Raw genomic sequence first — 18,550 nt, 5'->3', positions numbered from 1 at the left:
CATTCAATTTACCACAATTTACTTTCTGTTTACTTCATATTTACTTTATTTTTTACCTTCTTTTATCTTCTATTTATCTTCTTCTTTGTTTTTCTTTTTTTAAAACATTTATTATAATATATTCTTACCTTCTCCATGTTTTCTTCATTTACCTTCTATTTTCCTTCTTTTTCATTTGTTTTACTTTTAATTTACCTTCTATTTACCTTCTTTTACTTTGTTTTACTCTTTTACCTTTATTATACTATATTCTTACCTTCTACATGTTATCTTCATCTACTTTCTATTTTCCTTCTTTTTAATTTGTTTTACTTTTAATTGACCTTCTATTGACTATGTTTTATCTTCTATTTACGCTGTTTTTACCCTATTCTTGCATTGTTTACCTTCTTTTTAACTTATTTTGACTTGATTTTACCTTCTATTTACTTTTTTTTACCTTGTTTTACCTTCCCTTTACCATCTCTTTACCTTGTTTTTACCCTATTCTTGCATTGTTTTACCTTCTTTTTAACTTATTTTGACCTGATTTTACCTTTAATTTTTTTTTACCTTGTTTTACCTTCCTTTCACCTTCTAGTTACCAATTTTTTTACCTTATTTCACCTTCAATTTTCCTTCCAGTTACCTTGTTTTACCTTATTTTTACATTGTTTTATCAACTTTTACCTTCTATTGAACTTTGTTTTACCTTCCTTCTATCAAACTTTGTTATTACGTTCTATTTACCTTCTACTGTATTTTACCATACGGTAGAATCTTTTAGTTTCACTTTCAAACATATTAGAGTTTGGGGCCGTTAGAAGGGTCTCCAGTTAGAGAACCAGAGGGGGCCAGACCATGAGGACTGGAGCCCAGGGAGACGCTGACAAAAATGTGCGCCCTCAGGGAGCAGGACTACAACGACATGGACGACGAGGACCCCTTCAACCCCCGCCGGAACCGAATGAACTCTCAGAACCAGACCCGGACCCAGGCCAACATGCACAGCTTCTGCAGCTACAGCAGCAGCATGGGCAGCCAGAACAGCCTCCAGCCGCCGCCCCCGCCCCTCTCCAACCCCCCCATGGGAGACTACATGTGAGGAGACACTGACGGGGGCACGGGAAAGGGGGCGGACCTGTGTGACCCTCTCCTTGTGTTCTTTGGTCTTCCTCAGGAACCAGACCGCTCTGTTCGGGGGCAACCCTCGCTACGAGAACGTGCCTCTGATTGGACGAGGCTCGCCTCCGCCCTCGGTAGGTGTGACCCCCCCCCCCCCCCCCCCCACCTCCCCAACCTTTGACACAAATTAAACATAAAGAAACAGTGGTCAGGCTTTATTTTAAGACGTGTCGCAAAGCCTGCCTTCTGACAAGTGCGGTATACCTCGGGGGCGGGCTCATTAAGCCAGGGGGCGGGATCATGTCCACCGGGGAGGAGACTGGATGACTAATTTGCATATTTGGGACCTGAAATGAAAGAAACCTAACAAAGCAGAATACCTTTATGTCATTGTTTTCCCCTCCGTCAAGTCGTCGCTTGTTGCTAGGCAGATTACAAAGCGCCCTCATGGCCCCATACAACAATCTATTGCGTTTATGCTCTTTCTTCGGCCGCCGCCCCACACTATTTACCTTATTTTACTTTCAATTTACCTTATTTTACTTTCTTTTTACTTTTTTAATCTTCTTTTACTTTTTATTTGCTTTCTTTTACTTTTTATTTACTTTTTTTAATCTTCTTTTACTTTCTGTTGACCTTCTTTTACTTTTTATTTACTTTTTTTAATCTTTCTACTTTCTGTTTACCTTCTTTTTCTTTCTACTTACTTTTTTTTTACCTCCCTTTACTTTCTATTTACCTTCCTTTTACCTTCTTTTACTTTTTATTGAACTTCTATTTACTCTTTTTTCCCTTGTTATATTGTTTTACATTCCGTTTATTTCCTCATGACCCCATACAACAATCTATTGTGTTTATGCTCTTTCTTTGGCCGCCGCCCCACACTATTTACCTTATTTTACTTTCAATTGACTTTATTTTACTTTCTATTTACTTTTTTAATCTTCTTTTACTTTCTATCCACCTTCTTTTACTTTTTACTTACTTTTTAAATTTTCTTTTACTTTCTATTTACCTTCTTTTACTTTTTATTTACTTTTTTTATCTTATTGTACTTTCTGTTTACCTTCCATTTAGCTTCGTTTACTTTCTATTTACCTTCTTTCACTTTCTATTCAACTAATATTTAACTTATTTTACTTTCTATTCACCTTCTTTTTCTTTCTATTTTTTTTTTACCTTCCTTTACTTTCTGTTTACCTTCCTTTCACCTTCTTTTACTTTTTAATTAACTTCTATTTACTCTTTGTTTTCCCTTGTTTTACATCCATTTATATTATTTTACCTTCTGTTTATTTTGTTTTACCTTTATTTACTTTATTTTGTATTTACTTCCTCATGGCCCCATACAACAATCTATTGTGTTTATGCTCTTTCTTCGGCCGCTGCCCCACACTATTGACCTTATTTTACTTTCAATTGACCTTCTTTTACTTTCTATTTACTTTTTTAATCTTCCTTTACTTTTTATTTACTTTCTTTTACTTTTTATTTAATTTCTTTTACTTTTTATTTACTTGTTTTTAATCGTCTTTTACTTTCTATTTACCTTCTTTTACTTTGTATTAACTTTTTTTAAATCTTATTTTACTTTCTGTTTACCTTCCATGTACCTTCTTTTACTTTCTATTTAACTTCGTTTACTGTCTATTCAACTAATATTTAACTTCTTTTACTTTCTATTCACCTTCTTTTTCTTTCTACCTACTTTTTTACCTCCTTTTACTTTCTGTTTACCTTCCTTTTACCTTCTTTTACTTTTTTTTCCCCCTGGTTTTACATCCATTTATATTGTTTTACCTTTATTTACTTTCTTTTTTATCTACAACAAACTATTGTGTTTATGCTCTTTCTTCGGCCGCCGCCCCACACGGCAGGAAACGGACAAGGAGAGTCGGCATTCAAAAATGTCTAAAAATTAAAAAATTTATTTTTGTATTATTATTTTTTATTTCTTGTATTATTTTTTCCATATAAAATGAATGAAAAATGTGTTTAAAATGTCTAAAAAGATACAAATTTTTACTAGAGCGCCACCTAGGCGAGCGGTCCGGACACTGCTATGTAATATTTCCAAACCCGCCAATAAATGACTTTGTTCAGCGACCTTTTAAAGAGCGACTTAGTCCGCGTGGCGGTGGAGCAACCCGAGGAGAAGTAACGCTGTGAATATTTCATGATGGCGTGAACGACGTTTAGCGAAGCCCTCGCCGCTTTTTTGTTGATGTTGTATTTGAGCCAACAAAGCGAGCAGAGCGCCACACGCCACACGCTCGTGGTTGAGGGGACAGAAATAGCCACATGTTTCATTTGGACAATGTTTAATTCATTTCTTCCCGCCGTGACTAAAACTGTACAAATCCATGCTTGTTGCTTTTTTTGCCTAACTTTTATTTCCTTCTCATTTATTTATTTTTGTCTTCTTTTGCTCGTCTGTTTGTCATTTCTATCTCTCGGCTTTCATTTCAATCAACTTTTGGAGATATACTCTCAGCAGTATAGAGGCAGAGTAAGTCTTTTTGTCCTTGTTTTTTTTTTTTGTACTAAACACTCTTCCCATCCCTCGCTTTTCCTCTAACACCTTGCTTTTTTTTCTGCATGGCCACCAGAGGGCGCTGTGGTTTGTGGTTGTTAGCAGTAGATTCTGTGCCTGTTGTTATCAGATGAACACGCAGTGGGGTCCGGTTCAGTTTTTGCCTCGTCCCTCAGTGAAGAACCACCTAATAAGTCTGGAACGGAAAGAGATGATACAGTATTACCTGCTCATGGATGCCACCTGGTGGTTGTTTTGAGTCCTGGATGGTCCCACTCGTTAACGCTTCAGTCGCACACAGGATTCTCACAGGAACGAGGCAAAAATACAACCTTACCTACTGTACATATAAACAGGGGTGTGCCGATACTTCAGATTTTTTAAGCATGAACTGATACCGACGTCGATCCGGTATGATATCAGCATGTGTACTTTGTAGTGTGGAATGTTATATTAAGTGATACGACACTAAACTATTCATTATTAACCGTGTGGAATGGACTTATACTGTCTTTAAGGTTGAAGCGGAAGTTTTTGGCGACGTAAATTGAATGGTGCGAACACGTTTGTTACTGGGTACTTTCTTAAATGCAACTATAAACATTTGATACTTGTTTATATTGACAAACGTGCTGTTCTGGACGGCAATATTGTTCCGTTATTATTACGTACGTCTAGCTTGAGTGCTATTGTGTGCTTAGCTGTTGTGTAGCAGCTAGCTCCTATGTTTACCTTTTGTAAATGACTTGACTAAGATAGAAGAAAAGACCAACCTTGTGTGCTAATTGGAGGACGGTTAGATGTTGACTAGTTTTACGACCTTTATCAGCGTGTTTTTTTTGTTGCTGATATCGGATACTGGATCGGGACGCCCCTGCTTATAAGATGAAGTGTCAACATGTATTTGCCTGATTTTATAGTTGAATAAACTTGAAAAATCCTAATTGACCTACTGTACATGTGTTTATAAATAGCGGTCTGCCGATACTTTCCCTTCTGATACTTAAGCATGAACTGATACCGACGTCGATCCGGTATGATATCAGCATGTGTATTTTGTAGTGTGGAATGTTATATCAAGTGATACAACACTAACCTAGTCATTATTAACCGTCTGGAATGGACGTATGCTGTCTTTAAGTTGAAGCGGAAATTTTTGGGCGACGTAAATTGAATGCTGCGGACACGTTTGTTACTGGGTACTTTTCTAAAATGCAACTATAATCATTTGACACTCGTTTATATTGACAAATGTGCTGTTCTGGACGGCAATATTGTTCCGTTATTATTACGTACGTCTAGCTTGTGTGCTATTGTGTGCTTAGCTGTTGTGTAGCAGCTAGCTCCTATGTTTACCTTTTGTAAATGACTTGACTAAGATAGAAGAAAAGACCAACCTTGTGTGCTAATTGGAGGACGGTTAGATGTTGACTAGTTTTACGACCTTTATCAGCGTGTTTTTTGTTGTTGCTGATATCGGATACTGGATCGGGACGCCCCTGCTTATAAGATGAAGTGTCAACATGTATTTGCCTAATTTTATAGTTGAATTAACTTGAAAATCCTAATTGACCTACTGTACATGTGTTTATAAATAGCGGTGTGCCGATACTTCCCCTTCTGATACTTAAGCATGAACTGATACCGAAGTCGATCCGGTATGATATCAGCATGGGTATTTTGTAGTGTGGAATGTTATATCAAGTGATACGACACTAAACTATTCATTATTAACCGCGTGGAATGGACTAATACTGTCTTTAAGGTTGAAGCGGAAGTTTTTGGCGACGTAAATTGAATGGTGCGGACACGTTTGTTACTGGGTACTTTTTTTTAAATGCAACTATAAACATTTGATACTCGTTTATATTGACAAATGTGCTGTTCTGGACGGCAATATTGTTCCGTTATTATTACGTACGTCTAGCTTGTGTGCTATTGTGTGCTTAGCTGTTGTGTAGCAGCTAGCTCCTATGTTTACCTTTTGTAAATGACTTGACTAAGATAGAAGAAAAGACCAACCTTGTGTGCTAATTGGAGGACGGTTAGATGTTGACTAGTTTTACGACCTTTATCAGCGTGTTTTTTTTGTTGCTGATATCGGATACTGGATCGGGACGCCCCTGCTTATAAGATGGAGTGTCAACATGTATTTGCCTAACTTTATAGTTGAATTAACTTGAAAATCCTAATTGACCTACTGTACATGTGTTTATAAATAGGGGTGTGCCGATACTTTCCCTTCTGATACTTAAGCATGAACTGATACCGACGTCGATCCGGTATGATATCAGCATGTGTATTTTGTAGTGTGGAATGTTATATTAAGTGATACGACACTAATATATTCATTATTGACCATCTGAAATGGACTTATGCTGTCTTTAAGCTGAAGCGGAAGTTTTGGGCGGCGTAAATTGAATGGTGCGGACACGTTTGTTACTGGGTACTTTTCTAAAATGCAACTATAATCATTTGACACTCGTTTATATTGACAAATGTGCTGTTCTGGACGGCAATATTGTTCCGTTATTATAACGTATGTCTAGCTTGTGTGCTATTGTGTGCTTGGCTGTTGTGTAGCAGCTAGCTCCTATGTTTACCTTTTGTAAATGACTTGGCTAAGATAGAAGAAAAGACCAACCTTGTGTGCTAATTGGAGGACGGTTAGATGTTGACTAGTTTTACGACCTTTATCAGCGTGTTTTTTGTTGTTGCTGATATCGGATACTGGATCGGGACGCCCCTGCTTATAAGATGAAGTGTCAACATGTATTTGCCTGATTTTATAGTTGAATTAACTTGAAAAATCCTAATTGACCTACTGTACATGTGTTTATAAATAGCGGTGTGCCGATACTTTCCCTTCTGATACTTAAGCATGAACTGATACCGACGTCGATCCGGTATGATATCAGCATGTGTATTTTGTAGTGTGGAATGTTATATCAAGTGATACGACACTAATCTATTCATTATTGACCGTCTGGAATGGACTTATGCTGTCTTTAAGTTGAAGCGGAAGTTTTTGGGCGATGTAAATTGAATGGTGCGGACACGTTTGTTACTGGGTACTTTTTTTAAAATGCAACTATAAACATTTGATACTCGTTTATATTGACAAATGTGCTGTTCTGGACGGCAATATTGTTCCGTTATTATTACGTACGTCTAGCTTGTGTGCTATTGTGTGCTTAGCTGTTGTGTAGCAGCTAGCTCCTATGTTTACCTTTTGTAAATGACTTGACTAAGATAGAAGAAAAGACCAACCTTGTGTGCTAATTGGAGGACGGTTAGATGTTGACTAGTTTTACGACCTTTATCAGCGTGTTTTTGTTGTTGCTGATATCGGATACTGGATCGGGACGCCCCTGCTTATAAGATGAAGTGTCAACATGTATTTGCCTAATTTTACAGTTGAATTAACTTGAAAATCCTAATTGACCTACTGTACATGTGTTTATAAATAGCGGTGTGCCGATATTTTCCCTTCTGATACTTAAGCATGAATTGATACCGACGTCGATCCGGTATGATATCAGCTTGGGTATTTTGTAGTGTGGAATGTTATATCAAGTGAGACGACACTAAACTATTCATTATTAAGCGTCTGGAATGGACTTATGCTGTCTTTAAGTTGAAGCGGAAGTTTTTGGGCGACGTAAATTGAATGGTGCGGACCCGTTTGTTACTGGGTACTTTTCTAAAATGCAACTATAATCATTTGACACTCGTTTATATTGACAAATGTGCTGTTCTGGACGGCAATATTGTTCCGTTATTATTACGTACGTCTAGCTTGTGTGCTATCGTGTGCTTAGCTGTTGTGTAGCAGCTAGCTCCTATGTTTACCTTTTGTAAATGACTTGACTAAGATAGAAGAAAGGACCAACCTTGTGTGCTAATTGGAGGACGGTTAGATGTTGACTAGTTTTACGACCTTTATCAGCGTGGTTTTTGTTGTTGCTGATATCGGATACTGGATCGGGACGCCCCTGCTTATAAGATGAAGTGTCAACCTGTATTTGCCTAATTTTATAGTTGAATTAACTTGAAAATCCTAATTGACCTACTGTACATGTGTTTATAAATAGCGGTGTGCCGATACTTTCCCTTCTGATACTTAAGCATGAACTGATACCGACGTCGATCCGGTATGATATCAGCATGGGTATTTTGTAGTGTGGAATGTTATATCAAGTGAGACGACACTAACCTATTCGTTATTAACCGTCTGGAAATGGACTTATGCTGTCTTTAAGTTGAAGCGGAAGTTTTGGGCGATGTAAATTGAATGGTGCGGACACGTTTGTTACTGGGTACTTTTTTTAAATGCAACTATAAACATTTGATACTTGTTTATATTGACAAATGTGCTGTTCTGGACAGCAATATTGTTCCGTTATTATTACGTACGTCTAGCTTGTGTGCTATTGTGTGCTTAGCTGTTGTGTAGCAGCTAGCTCCTAGAATAAAGTCAATGACTTGACTAAGATAGAAGAAAAGACCAACCGTGTGTGCTGATTGGAGGACGGTTAGATGTTGACTAGTTTTACGACCTTTATCAGCGTGTTTTTTGTTGTTGCTGATATCGGATACTGGATCGGGACGCCCCTGCTTATAAGATGAAGTGTCAACATGTATGTGTGTACTTTTCTAGTTTAATTAACTTCAAAATCCTAATTTAACTTTATTCCTGTGATGACATCTCACCTGTGCCATGTTCTCCTGGCAGTACTCCCCCAGCATGAGGGCCACCTACCTGTCCATGACCGAGGAGCAAAGTCGGCACTTCGGGAACGACTTTCAAGCATAGACTTTCTTTTTGTGTGTTTTTTTTTTGGTGTTTTTTTTGTTTTCTTCAGGGATGTTGTCGAGCAAACACGACACAGCTCGTGATTGGATGCACATTGATGATCACATGACCACCGGGGGGGGTTGAAAAGTCAGGTAAGGTAAGGCAGGTTTATGTCCTGGAAGCCACGTATCCCCTCTAGTGTTTCATCCACAGGAGCCCAGAGGGTTGGAACAAAAAAAAAAGTGATTATTATTCAAAAGCGAAGAAAAAGCAAAAAAAATTATATTTTTTTTGCACTTTGTGAACATTCTGTCCGTTTTTTGACTGCTTGTGTGAGCATGAACAGTTTATTTCCAGTGACACTGTGCTGTAATTTATTTGTATTTTTCAAAAGTCCACTGAGACTTAACCGGCATAAATAATTTGTACAGTAACTACTCAAGTCCTATTTTTTTATATATATGTTTCTTTGAATTGTGTCCGACAACAATGTGCCATTTTTGAATATATTTTCCTTCTTTTTTGTGGCTTTATTGTCATTTTTTCCCATGCCTCCAATTGTCATTTTCTTTGCATATGGACTAATTCTAACTGAGAAGCTGTGCTGCTGAGATTCAGGTAACAACGTTATAGTTAGAATAATAATAAATGCAGTTTTTGTCTGTTTGAGCATGTCACCGTGTGTACAGGCACCGAGCGGGGTGCTTCATTCTGTGTGCGACCTTTTGGGTCCACTTGTGAGTGGAATAAATTAATTTTGAGTATTATCTTGTTATTCTTTTATTACATGATCAGGGACGTCAAACTTGTCTTCACATGGCTGCCATTAGAGGGCCGCTTGTAACAGTAAATAATTAATGAATTTGCCTATGAGTTTAAATATTTTACTTTTTTTTTTTTAACGTAAAGACTAAAAAAAATGTTACAGAAAAAACCTAACTGTAAAATATTTGGTGTTTTTTTTTTAATTTTTTTTATTTTTTACAACTTATTTTTACAGGAAAAAAACTTACTGTAAAATATTTAGTGTTTTTTTAAATGTATTTATTATTTATTACAACATATTTTTATAGAAAAAAAATTACAGTAAAATATTTGGTGTTTTTTTATTATTTTATTATTTTTTGCAACATATTTTAACGGAAAAAAAAACTTACTGTAAAATATATATATATATTAATTTTTTTCATCATATTACATACAGTACCGCAGTTTACCTGCCATTAGAGGGCCGCTTGTAACAGTAAATAATTAATGAATTTGCCTATAAATTTACATATTTTACTTTTTTTTTTTTTACGTAAAGACTAAAAAAAATGTGTTTTTTTTATAGAAAAAAAACTTACTGTAAAATATTTGGTGGATTTTTTTTGTTTTGTTTTTTTTTACAACATATTTTTACAGAAAAAAAAACTTACTGTAAAATATTTGGCGTTTTTTTATTTATTTATTATTTTTTACAACAAATTTTTACAGAAAAAAAAATTACAGTAAATATTTGGTGTTTTTAAAATTTTTTAAATTATTTTTTGCAACATATTTTATCAGAAAAAAAAACTTACTGTAAAATATATATATATATGTATATATATTTATTTTTTTCATCATATTACATACAGTACCGCAGTTTACCTGCCATTAGAGGGCCGCTTGTAACAGTAAATAATTAATGAATTTGCCTATGAATTTACATATTTTACTTTTTTTTTTAATGTAAAGACTAAAAAAAAATGTGTGTTTTTTTTACAGAAAAAAAAACTTACTGTAAAATATTTGGTGTTTTTTTTTGGTTTTTAAATTATTTTTTACAAAATATTTTTACAGAAAAAAACTTACTGCAAAATATTTGGTTTTTTTTTTTTAAATGTATTTATTATTTTATACAACATATTTTTACAGAAGAAAAAATTACAGTAAAATATTTGGTGTTTTTTAAATTATTTTAATTATTTTTTGCTACATATTTTAACAGAAAAAAAACTTACTGTAAAATATATATATATATATATATTTTATTTTTATTTTTTCATCATATTACATACAATACCGCAGTTTACCTGCCATTAGAGGGCCGCTTGTAACAGTAAATAATTCATGAATTTGCCTATGAATTTTTTATATTTTACTTTTTTTTATGTAAAGAGTAAAAAAAATCGTTTTGTTTTTTACACAAAAAAAACTTGCTGTAAAATATTTGGTGTTTTTTTTTTTTTTTTAATGACATATTTTTACAGAAATTTTTTGGGGTGTTTTTGTTTTTATTTATATATTATTTTGTGCAACATATTACATACAGTAACGCTGTTTAATTGTATTTTGGCAACTCGGCTGCCAGTTTTTTACCATAATAAAATGTGCTACCTTAAAATCATCAACCGAGGATTTAACAGTAAAAAAAAATAACCGGACAGCTCTGTCGACAGAATTTTACTGTAAAAAAAAAAAAACACCCCAAAAAAACACTGGTGGGTTTTTTTCAACTTACAGTAATATGCTGTAAAAAAAAAAACATAAAAAAGGGCTGAAACTGTGATGTTGTAGTACCTACTTTTGCCAGCAGGTGTCAACAAAGCTGCAAGAGCCACTGAGAATGCGTTCATATAAAAAAAAAAAAAAAGGAAGAAATTCCTGTTTTGTCCCTCCAAATAAAGTTTCTGAGGTACACCAATTGTGAGTTTGATGCATTATTTATTTTTTATGTGTAATTTTATCTTTTTTTATCAATTTTTTTGGTGGGGAATCGCATCGCCACACTGCGAGGGGCGTGTCTAATATTTTGCCGTGGAGTGGGGGGGGGGGGGGGGCAAAAACACGTCACGATTGTTTACCGAGTCCGAGTCTCCAGGGGCGACTTGCGCGTCCACAGCGACGCACTCACATGCACGTGCACGCCCCCGCCCTTAGGGCAAAAGGCAAGCCAGAGTGAGCGAGGGCTGGACCTGCAGGTGTGCGCCTCATCTTACCTGCACCGGAGGGGGGTCACGCACCGGGAAAACGCGCCTCTCGTGGCCGACCGTTGACGCTCCTCGGCCGGCCGAGTCTCTGCAGAGGAGCCGCTCTGGCACGGAAGAAAGGAATAGATTTTTTTAATTTTTTTTAATATAGAGAAGTGTGACGGAGAATTGGGCTGGGGGGCTCCGGGAGGTGACATGCCGGTTCAGATAAAGTACGGTGCGGTACGGACCGGACCCTGAATCGTGATGCACTTCAACCGGGGGCTGAAGAGAGCATGAAGGACACTGGAGAATCTAAAGAGCAACAACTAACTGTAAGTACAATCCACAAACAATACTTTAATACATTGTACGCTTAAAATATTACTACTTTCATGATATTTATATTCTTTAAAGACACCAAAACATGCAAGAACTCAAATAGGCTTTTATGATGTTTTTGACTTAAATCTTTTTTTTCCCCCTTTGCTTTCATAAATCGAATAACTGCTACTGGCTTTAAAAAAATGTATACTGTATTAAATGACATATACACTCATAAATACAACATATACAATCCTGGTCAAAAGTTTACATACACTTGTAACACATTTTTGGTTTAATCTGATGTATTGTTTTGTATTTTATTTTATTGTCATGTTTTTTTTCATCTAATTATTTTTTTATTTAATGTAATTGTTTCATTGTAATTGTTTTATTTATTATTTTTTAATTTAGTTTTGCTTTTATTTTATTTTAGTAATATTATTTTTAATTAGAATTTTTTGGTTTAATCTCATGTATTCTTTTTTTAATTGTAATTTAAATTTGTATAAAAATTTTTTTAAATGTCTTCTTTTTTTTATTTAGTTTTGCATTTATTTTTAGTAATTTTATTTTTAATTTATATTTTTTGGTTTAATCTAATGTATTATTATTATTAATTTTTTTCATTTTCATTTTTTTCATTCATTCTTTTTTAATTTTTTTTAAATTTATTTTATTTTATTTTTCTATTGTATTATTTTTTGGATGTAATTTTTTTATTTTATTTTTTTATTTTTTATTAAAATGTTTATTTTCATTTAATTTATTTATCTTTTTAATTTGTTTTCATTTACATATAAGGCGCTTTTGGTAGCCATCCACAAGCTTCTCGTTGAATTTTTTGACCACTCCGCTTGACAAAATTGGTGCAGTTCAGCTAAATGTGTCGGTTTTCTGACATGGACTTGTTTCTTCAGCATTGTCCACACGTTTAAGTCAGGACTTTAGGGAAGGTCATTCTAAAACCTTCATTCTAGCCTGATTTAGCCATTCCTAAAACCTTCATTCTAGCCTGATTTAGCCATTCCTTTACCACTTTTGACGTGTGTTTGGGGTCATTGTCCTGTTGGAACACCCGACTGCGCCCAAGACCCAACCTCCGGGCTGATGATTTTAGCTTGTCCTGAAGAATTTGGAGGTAATCCTCCTTTTTCATTGTCCCATTTACTCTCTGTAAAGGCAAAACAGGCCCAGAACAGAATACTACCACCACCATGCTTGACGGTAGACCTGGTGTTCCTGGGATTAAAGGTCTCACTTTTTCTCCTCCAAACATATTGCTGGGTATTGTGGCCAAACAGCTCAATTTTTGTTCCACCTGACCACAGAACTTTCCTCCAGAAGGTCTTATCTTTGTCCATGTGATGTCAGATGAAACAAAAATTGAGCTGTTTGGCCACAAATTTTGTTTTATTTTTATTTATATTAAGGATCCCCATTAGCTGGTTGCCACAACTACCCACTAGTCTTCCCGGGGTCCACAAACTCAATACGATTACAAGTAAAAGCATATAATTATAACTACACAAATACAGAAACAAATAAAAGCATCAATAAGAAAAAAAGCAAACAATTTACAGTCACAGAATATTAATGACCATATAAATATAACTACACAATACAAAACCAAACAAAAATCATCAACAAGCAAACTAATTTACAGACTCAGATAAAATACGACTTTCCTTTCAAAAACCTGTTTACTTTCAATGCCGGTGAGAATTCGAGGCAGATTCGAGGCAAAGCATTCTTCCTGGGACAAGGGAGTACAAAATGCCCCTCACTGGACACCCTGGTATTATGATTATGTATATTTGGGCCATGAGAAAAGCAGGAGTTTTACTACCGTTTACTGATTTGAACAATAATAGAGTATTAGCTGACAACCTGTTCTGCAATATGTTTGGAGGAGAAAAGGTGAGACCACCAAACATTTTTTTTTTTTTTACAGAAAAAAATTTACTGTAAAATATTTGGTGTTTTGTTTTTTTTTGTAATATTTTTTTTACAACATATTTTTACAGAAAAAAAACTTACTGTAAAATATTTGGTGTTTTTTTTAAATTAATTTATTATTTTTTACAACATATTTTTACAGAAAAAAAAATTACAGTAAAATATTTTGTGTTTTTTTAATTTTTTTAAATTATTTTTTGCAACATATTTTAACAGAAAAAAAAACCTTACTGTAAAATATATATATATATATATAATTTTTTGTCATCATATTACATACAGTACCACAGTTTACCTGCCATTAGAGGGCCGCTAGTAACAGTAAATAATTCATGAATTTGCCTATGAATTTAAATATTTTACTCTTTTTTTTTTAACGTGAAGACTAAAAAAAATGTGTTTTTTTTACAGAAAAAAAACTTACTGTAAAATATTTGGTGTTTGTTTGTTTTTTTAATTATTTTTTACAACATATTTTTACAGAAAAAAAAATTACTGTAAAATATTTGGTGTTTTTTTTAAATTTATTTATTATTTTTTACAACATTTTTACAGAAAAAAAAATTACAGTAAAATATTTGGTGTTTTTTAAATTATTTAAATTATTTTTTGCAACACATTTTAACAGAAAAAAAAACTTACTGTAAAATATATATATATATTTTTTTTTTTTTCATCATATTACATACAATACCGCAGTTTACCTGCCATTAGAGGGCCGCTAGTAACATTAAATAATTCATGAATTTGCCTATGAATTTAAATATTTTACTCTTTTTTTTAACGTGAAGACTAAAAAAAATGTGTTTTTTTTACAGAAAAAAAAATTACTGTAAAATATTTGGTGGGGGTTTTTTTTTTATTATTATTTTTTACAACATATTTTTACAGGAAAAAAAATTACTGTAAAATATTTGGTGTTTTTTTAAATTTATTTATAATTTTTTACAACATATTTTTACAGAAAAAAAAATTACAGTAAAATATTTGGTGTTTTTTAAATTATTTTAATTATTTTTTGCAACACATTTTAACAGAAAAAAAAACTTACTGTAAAATATATATATACATATGTTTTTGTCATCATATTACATACAGTTCCACAGTTTACCTGCCATTAGAGGGCCGCTAGTAACAGTAATAATTCATGAATTTGCCTATGAATTTAAATATTTTACTTTTTTTTTTTAACGTGAAGACTAAAAAAAATGTGTTTTTTTTACAGAAAAAAAACTTACTGTAAAATATTTGGTGGGGGTTTTTTTATTATTATTTTTTACAACATATTTTTACAGAAAAAAAATTACTGTAAAATATTTGGTGTTTTTTTTTAATTTATTTATTATTTTTTACAACATATTTTTACAGAAAAAAAATTACAGTAAAATATTTGGTGTTTTTTAAATTATTTTAATAATTTTTTGCAACACATTTTAACAGAAAAAAAAACTTACTGTAAAATATATATATATATATTTTTATTTTTTTTTCATCATATTACATACAATACCGCAGTTTACCTGCCATTAGAGGGCCGCTAGTAACATTAAATAATTCATGAATTTGCCTATGAATTTAAATATTTTACTCTTTTTTTTAACGTGAAGACTAAAAAAAATGTGTTTTTTTTACAGAATTTTTTTTTACTGTAAAATATTTGGTGGTTGTTTTTTTTTATTATTATTTTTTACAACATATTTTTACAGGAAAAAAATTACTGTAAAATATTTGGTGTTTTTTTAAATTTATTTATTATTTTTTACAACATATTTTTACAGAAAAAAAAATTACAGTAAAATATTTGGTGTTTTTTTTTAATTATTTTAATTATTTTTTGCAACATATTTTAACAGAAAAAAAAACTTACTGTAAAAAATATATATGTATATATATATATATATTTCCATCATATTACATACAATACCGCAGTTTACCTGCCATTAGAGGGCCGCTTGTAACAGTAAATAATTCATGAATTTGCCTATGAATTTTTTATATTTTACTTTTTTTTTTTAATGTAAAGAGTAAAAAATTGTTTTTGTTTGAGACCTTTAAATCCCAGGAACACCATTCCTACCGTCAAGAATGGTGGTGGTAGTATTATGTGCTGGGACTGTTTCGCCGCCAACGGAACTGGTGCTTTACAGAGAGTAAATGGGACAATGAAAAAAGGAGGATTACCTCCAAATTCTTCAGGACAAGCTAAAATCATCAGCTCGGAGGTCGGGTCTTGGGCGCAGTCGGGTGTTCCAACAGGACAATGACCCCCAACACACATCAAAAGTGGTAAAGAAATCAGGCTAGAATGAAGGTCTTAGTACGGCCTTCCCTAAAAGTCCTGACTTAAACGTGTGGACAATGCTGAAGAAACAAGTCAATGTCAGAAAACCGACAAATTTAGCTGAACTCACCAATTTTGTCAAGAGGAGTGGTCAAAAATTCCACCAGGAGCTTGTGGATGGCTACCAAAAAGCGCCTTATTGCAGAGAAACGTGCTAAGGTGGAACAAAATATTACCTTTGACCCAGCAGATGTGCTCACATTTTCAGTAGACCCTTAATAAATTCATAAAAGAACCAAACTCCAGACAGCCATGACATCATGTTCTTTACAAGGGTATGTCAACTTTTGACCCCGACTGGTAGCACACTTGATTAGGTACTATATAATAATGTCAGCGCTGACGTGAAAGGTGTGCATACCCGCCAGGTCGCCCTGAGGATCCGCCCCCTCAGCGATGGCGAGCAGGAAGAGGCGGCGACCATCGTGGCCCACCGGCTGGACGACCAGGTGAGAGCGTCCGTGGTATTATTTGTGACCCCGGAGCACGGGGGTCATGAGGTGTCGGGTGTGCACGGTGTCGGCTTGCACCTCGAATGTCACTTTTTGGTTCTGGAACTGAAAAAAAAACAAAAACCCACCACGATGACTCACCGTTTTTATTTTTTTTAGAAGATAGAGTGAACTACCAATATCATGTGACCGTAGAGACACTAGCAGTTCCCAGCATGCAGCACATTGCCATCTAGTGGCCTGGTATGTACACAGCACCATAATGTGATCTGTACATTGCTCCATCTAGTGGTAAGCCAAATAATCACTTACTTTTCCTACATTCAAACACGGTGTTACCGTTCAAACTGTGTGTAATGTTAGTGGCCAACAATATGAAATATACTCGCGAAAGAAAAGCTCTGCCTTGTTTTTAATGAATACTTTGGCCTATTGCGCTACTATCATGCTACTTAATGGTGGTGGTTGGTGAACAAGGTGTGAGAACTTTAATGGTGGTAGTTGGTGAACAAGGTGTGAGAACCTTAGTGGTGGTAGTTGGTGAATAAGGTGTGAGACGTTGTGTCCTTGGGCAAGACACTTCAGCCTTGCTCCTGATGGCTGCTGGTTAGCGCCTTGCATGGCAGCTCCCGCCATCAGTGTGTGAATGTGTGTGTGAATGTGTGAATGTGGAAATAGTGTCAAAGCGCTTTGAGTACCTTGAAGGTAGAAAAGCTATACAAGTATTTACCATTCATCATTTATCATAACTTGTGCACTGCAGTGTTCACAAATGACTTGTTTTGGTATTTTTCACTACTTGAACATTAATGCATCCTAACATCAAAATCCTCTTTTATACCCTTTGTCCTTTTTGTGTGTGAAAGTGACACAAAGTTTTGTGAACGTTAGCTCCTTTTTACCTTCTCTACCTACTTATTACCTTATCTTACCTTCTCCTTATCTGCTTCTTGCTTTTTGTTATATTCAATGACCTACTTTTTACTTACTACTTTCTTTCTCTTTCTAGTATCTTGTTACCGTCTCTTAGTTTAATTTACCTACTTTTTACTTCTTTTTTTCTGTTACCGTCTCTTTCCTACTTCTTACTTTCCATAATTTTGGTTACATACTTCTTACCTTCTTTTACCTTCTGTTACCTATGTTTTACCTTCTCTTACCTTCATTTACATATTTCTTACCCACCACTTTCTTTCTCTCACTTAACCTACTTTTTACCTTCAGTTACCTCCTATTACCTGTTGACCTTCTCTTACATACTACTTACCTTATGTTTCCTACTTTTTAATATATCCTATCTTCTGTTACCTACAGTTTACTTTCCCTTACCTTCTATTATTTCCTCTCTTACCTTTTATTACCTATTTCTTACCGTGTCTTGCCTACTTTGTTCCTTGTGTTACCTACTTTTTACTTAATCTTACATTCTGTTACCAACTGTTTACCTTCTCTCACCTACATCTTACCTTCTCTTAACTTTGATTATCTACATTTTACCTTCTCTTACCTACTTTGTACCCTTTGTTACCTACTTCTTACTTCATCTTACCTTCTGTTACTTCTTACTTTCTCTTACCTACTTTGTTCCTTGTGTTACCAACTTTTTACATAATCTTACCTTCTGTTACCGACTTCTTTCCTTGTCTTACCTACATCTTACCTTCTTTTAACTTTAATTATCTACATCGTACCTCCTCTTTTCTTTGTCCCTTGTGTTACCTACTTTTTACTTAATCTTACCTTCTTATATCAACTTCTTACCTTTTCTTACCTACACCATACCTTCTCTTACCTACTTTGTACCTTGCCTTACCGACTTCTTACTTCATCTTACCTTCTGTTACTTATTTACCCTCTCTTACCTACTTTGTACCTTTTGTTACCTATTCTTTCTTCATCTTACCTTCTTTTACTTCTTACCTTCTCTTAACTTTGATTATCTACGTATTACCTTCTCTTACCTACTTCTTAATTCATCTAAACTTCTGTTACTTCTTTCCTTCTCTTACCTACTTTGTTCATTGTGTTACCTACTTTTTACTTAATCTTACCCTCTGTTACCAACTTATTACCTTCTCTTACCTACATCTTACCTTCTCTTACCTA

At 34.1% G+C, this 18,550-nt stretch overlaps 2 protein-coding genes across 5 annotated transcripts in view; both read left to right on the top strand.

Moving 5' to 3' along the window:
- Positions 1–9,191, top strand: part of LOC133656305 (protein tweety homolog 2-like) — a 115,489-nt gene extending 106,298 nt beyond the window's left edge. For 2 of the 4 annotated variants that reach the window (XM_062057325.1, XM_062057324.1), the window contains exons 12-15: positions 889–1,080; positions 1,160–1,238; positions 3,587–3,613; positions 8,373–9,191. In XM_062057325.1, coding sequence (XP_061913309.1) covers positions 889–1,080; positions 1,160–1,238; positions 3,587–3,613; positions 8,373–8,453 — 379 coding nt within the window. In that variant the 3' untranslated portion in view covers positions 8,454–9,191. The remainder of the gene's footprint in view (positions 1–888; positions 1,081–1,159; positions 1,239–3,586; positions 3,614–8,372) is intronic. The other 2 variants (XM_062057327.1, XM_062057326.1) reach the window with 1 other exon arrangement.
- Positions 9,192–11,181: 1,990 nt separating this feature from the next.
- kif19 (kinesin family member 19) overlaps positions 11,182–18,550 on the top strand; it is a 59,787-nt gene continuing 52,418 nt past the window's right edge. The window contains exons 1-2 of the mRNA XM_062055206.1: positions 11,182–11,703; positions 16,361–16,441. Of these exons, the coding sequence (XP_061911190.1) occupies positions 11,665–11,703; positions 16,361–16,441 (120 nt within the window). The 5' untranslated portion in view covers positions 11,182–11,664. The remainder of the gene's footprint in view (positions 11,704–16,360; positions 16,442–18,550) is intronic.

The sequence above is a fragment of the Entelurus aequoreus genome, linkage group LG08, assembly GCF_033978785.1.
Source record: "Entelurus aequoreus isolate RoL-2023_Sb linkage group LG08, RoL_Eaeq_v1.1, whole genome shotgun sequence".
NCBI classification, from domain to species: Eukaryota; Metazoa; Chordata; class Actinopteri; order Syngnathiformes; family Syngnathidae; genus Entelurus; species Entelurus aequoreus.
This window is presented reverse-complemented; position numbering and strand designations above follow the sequence as displayed.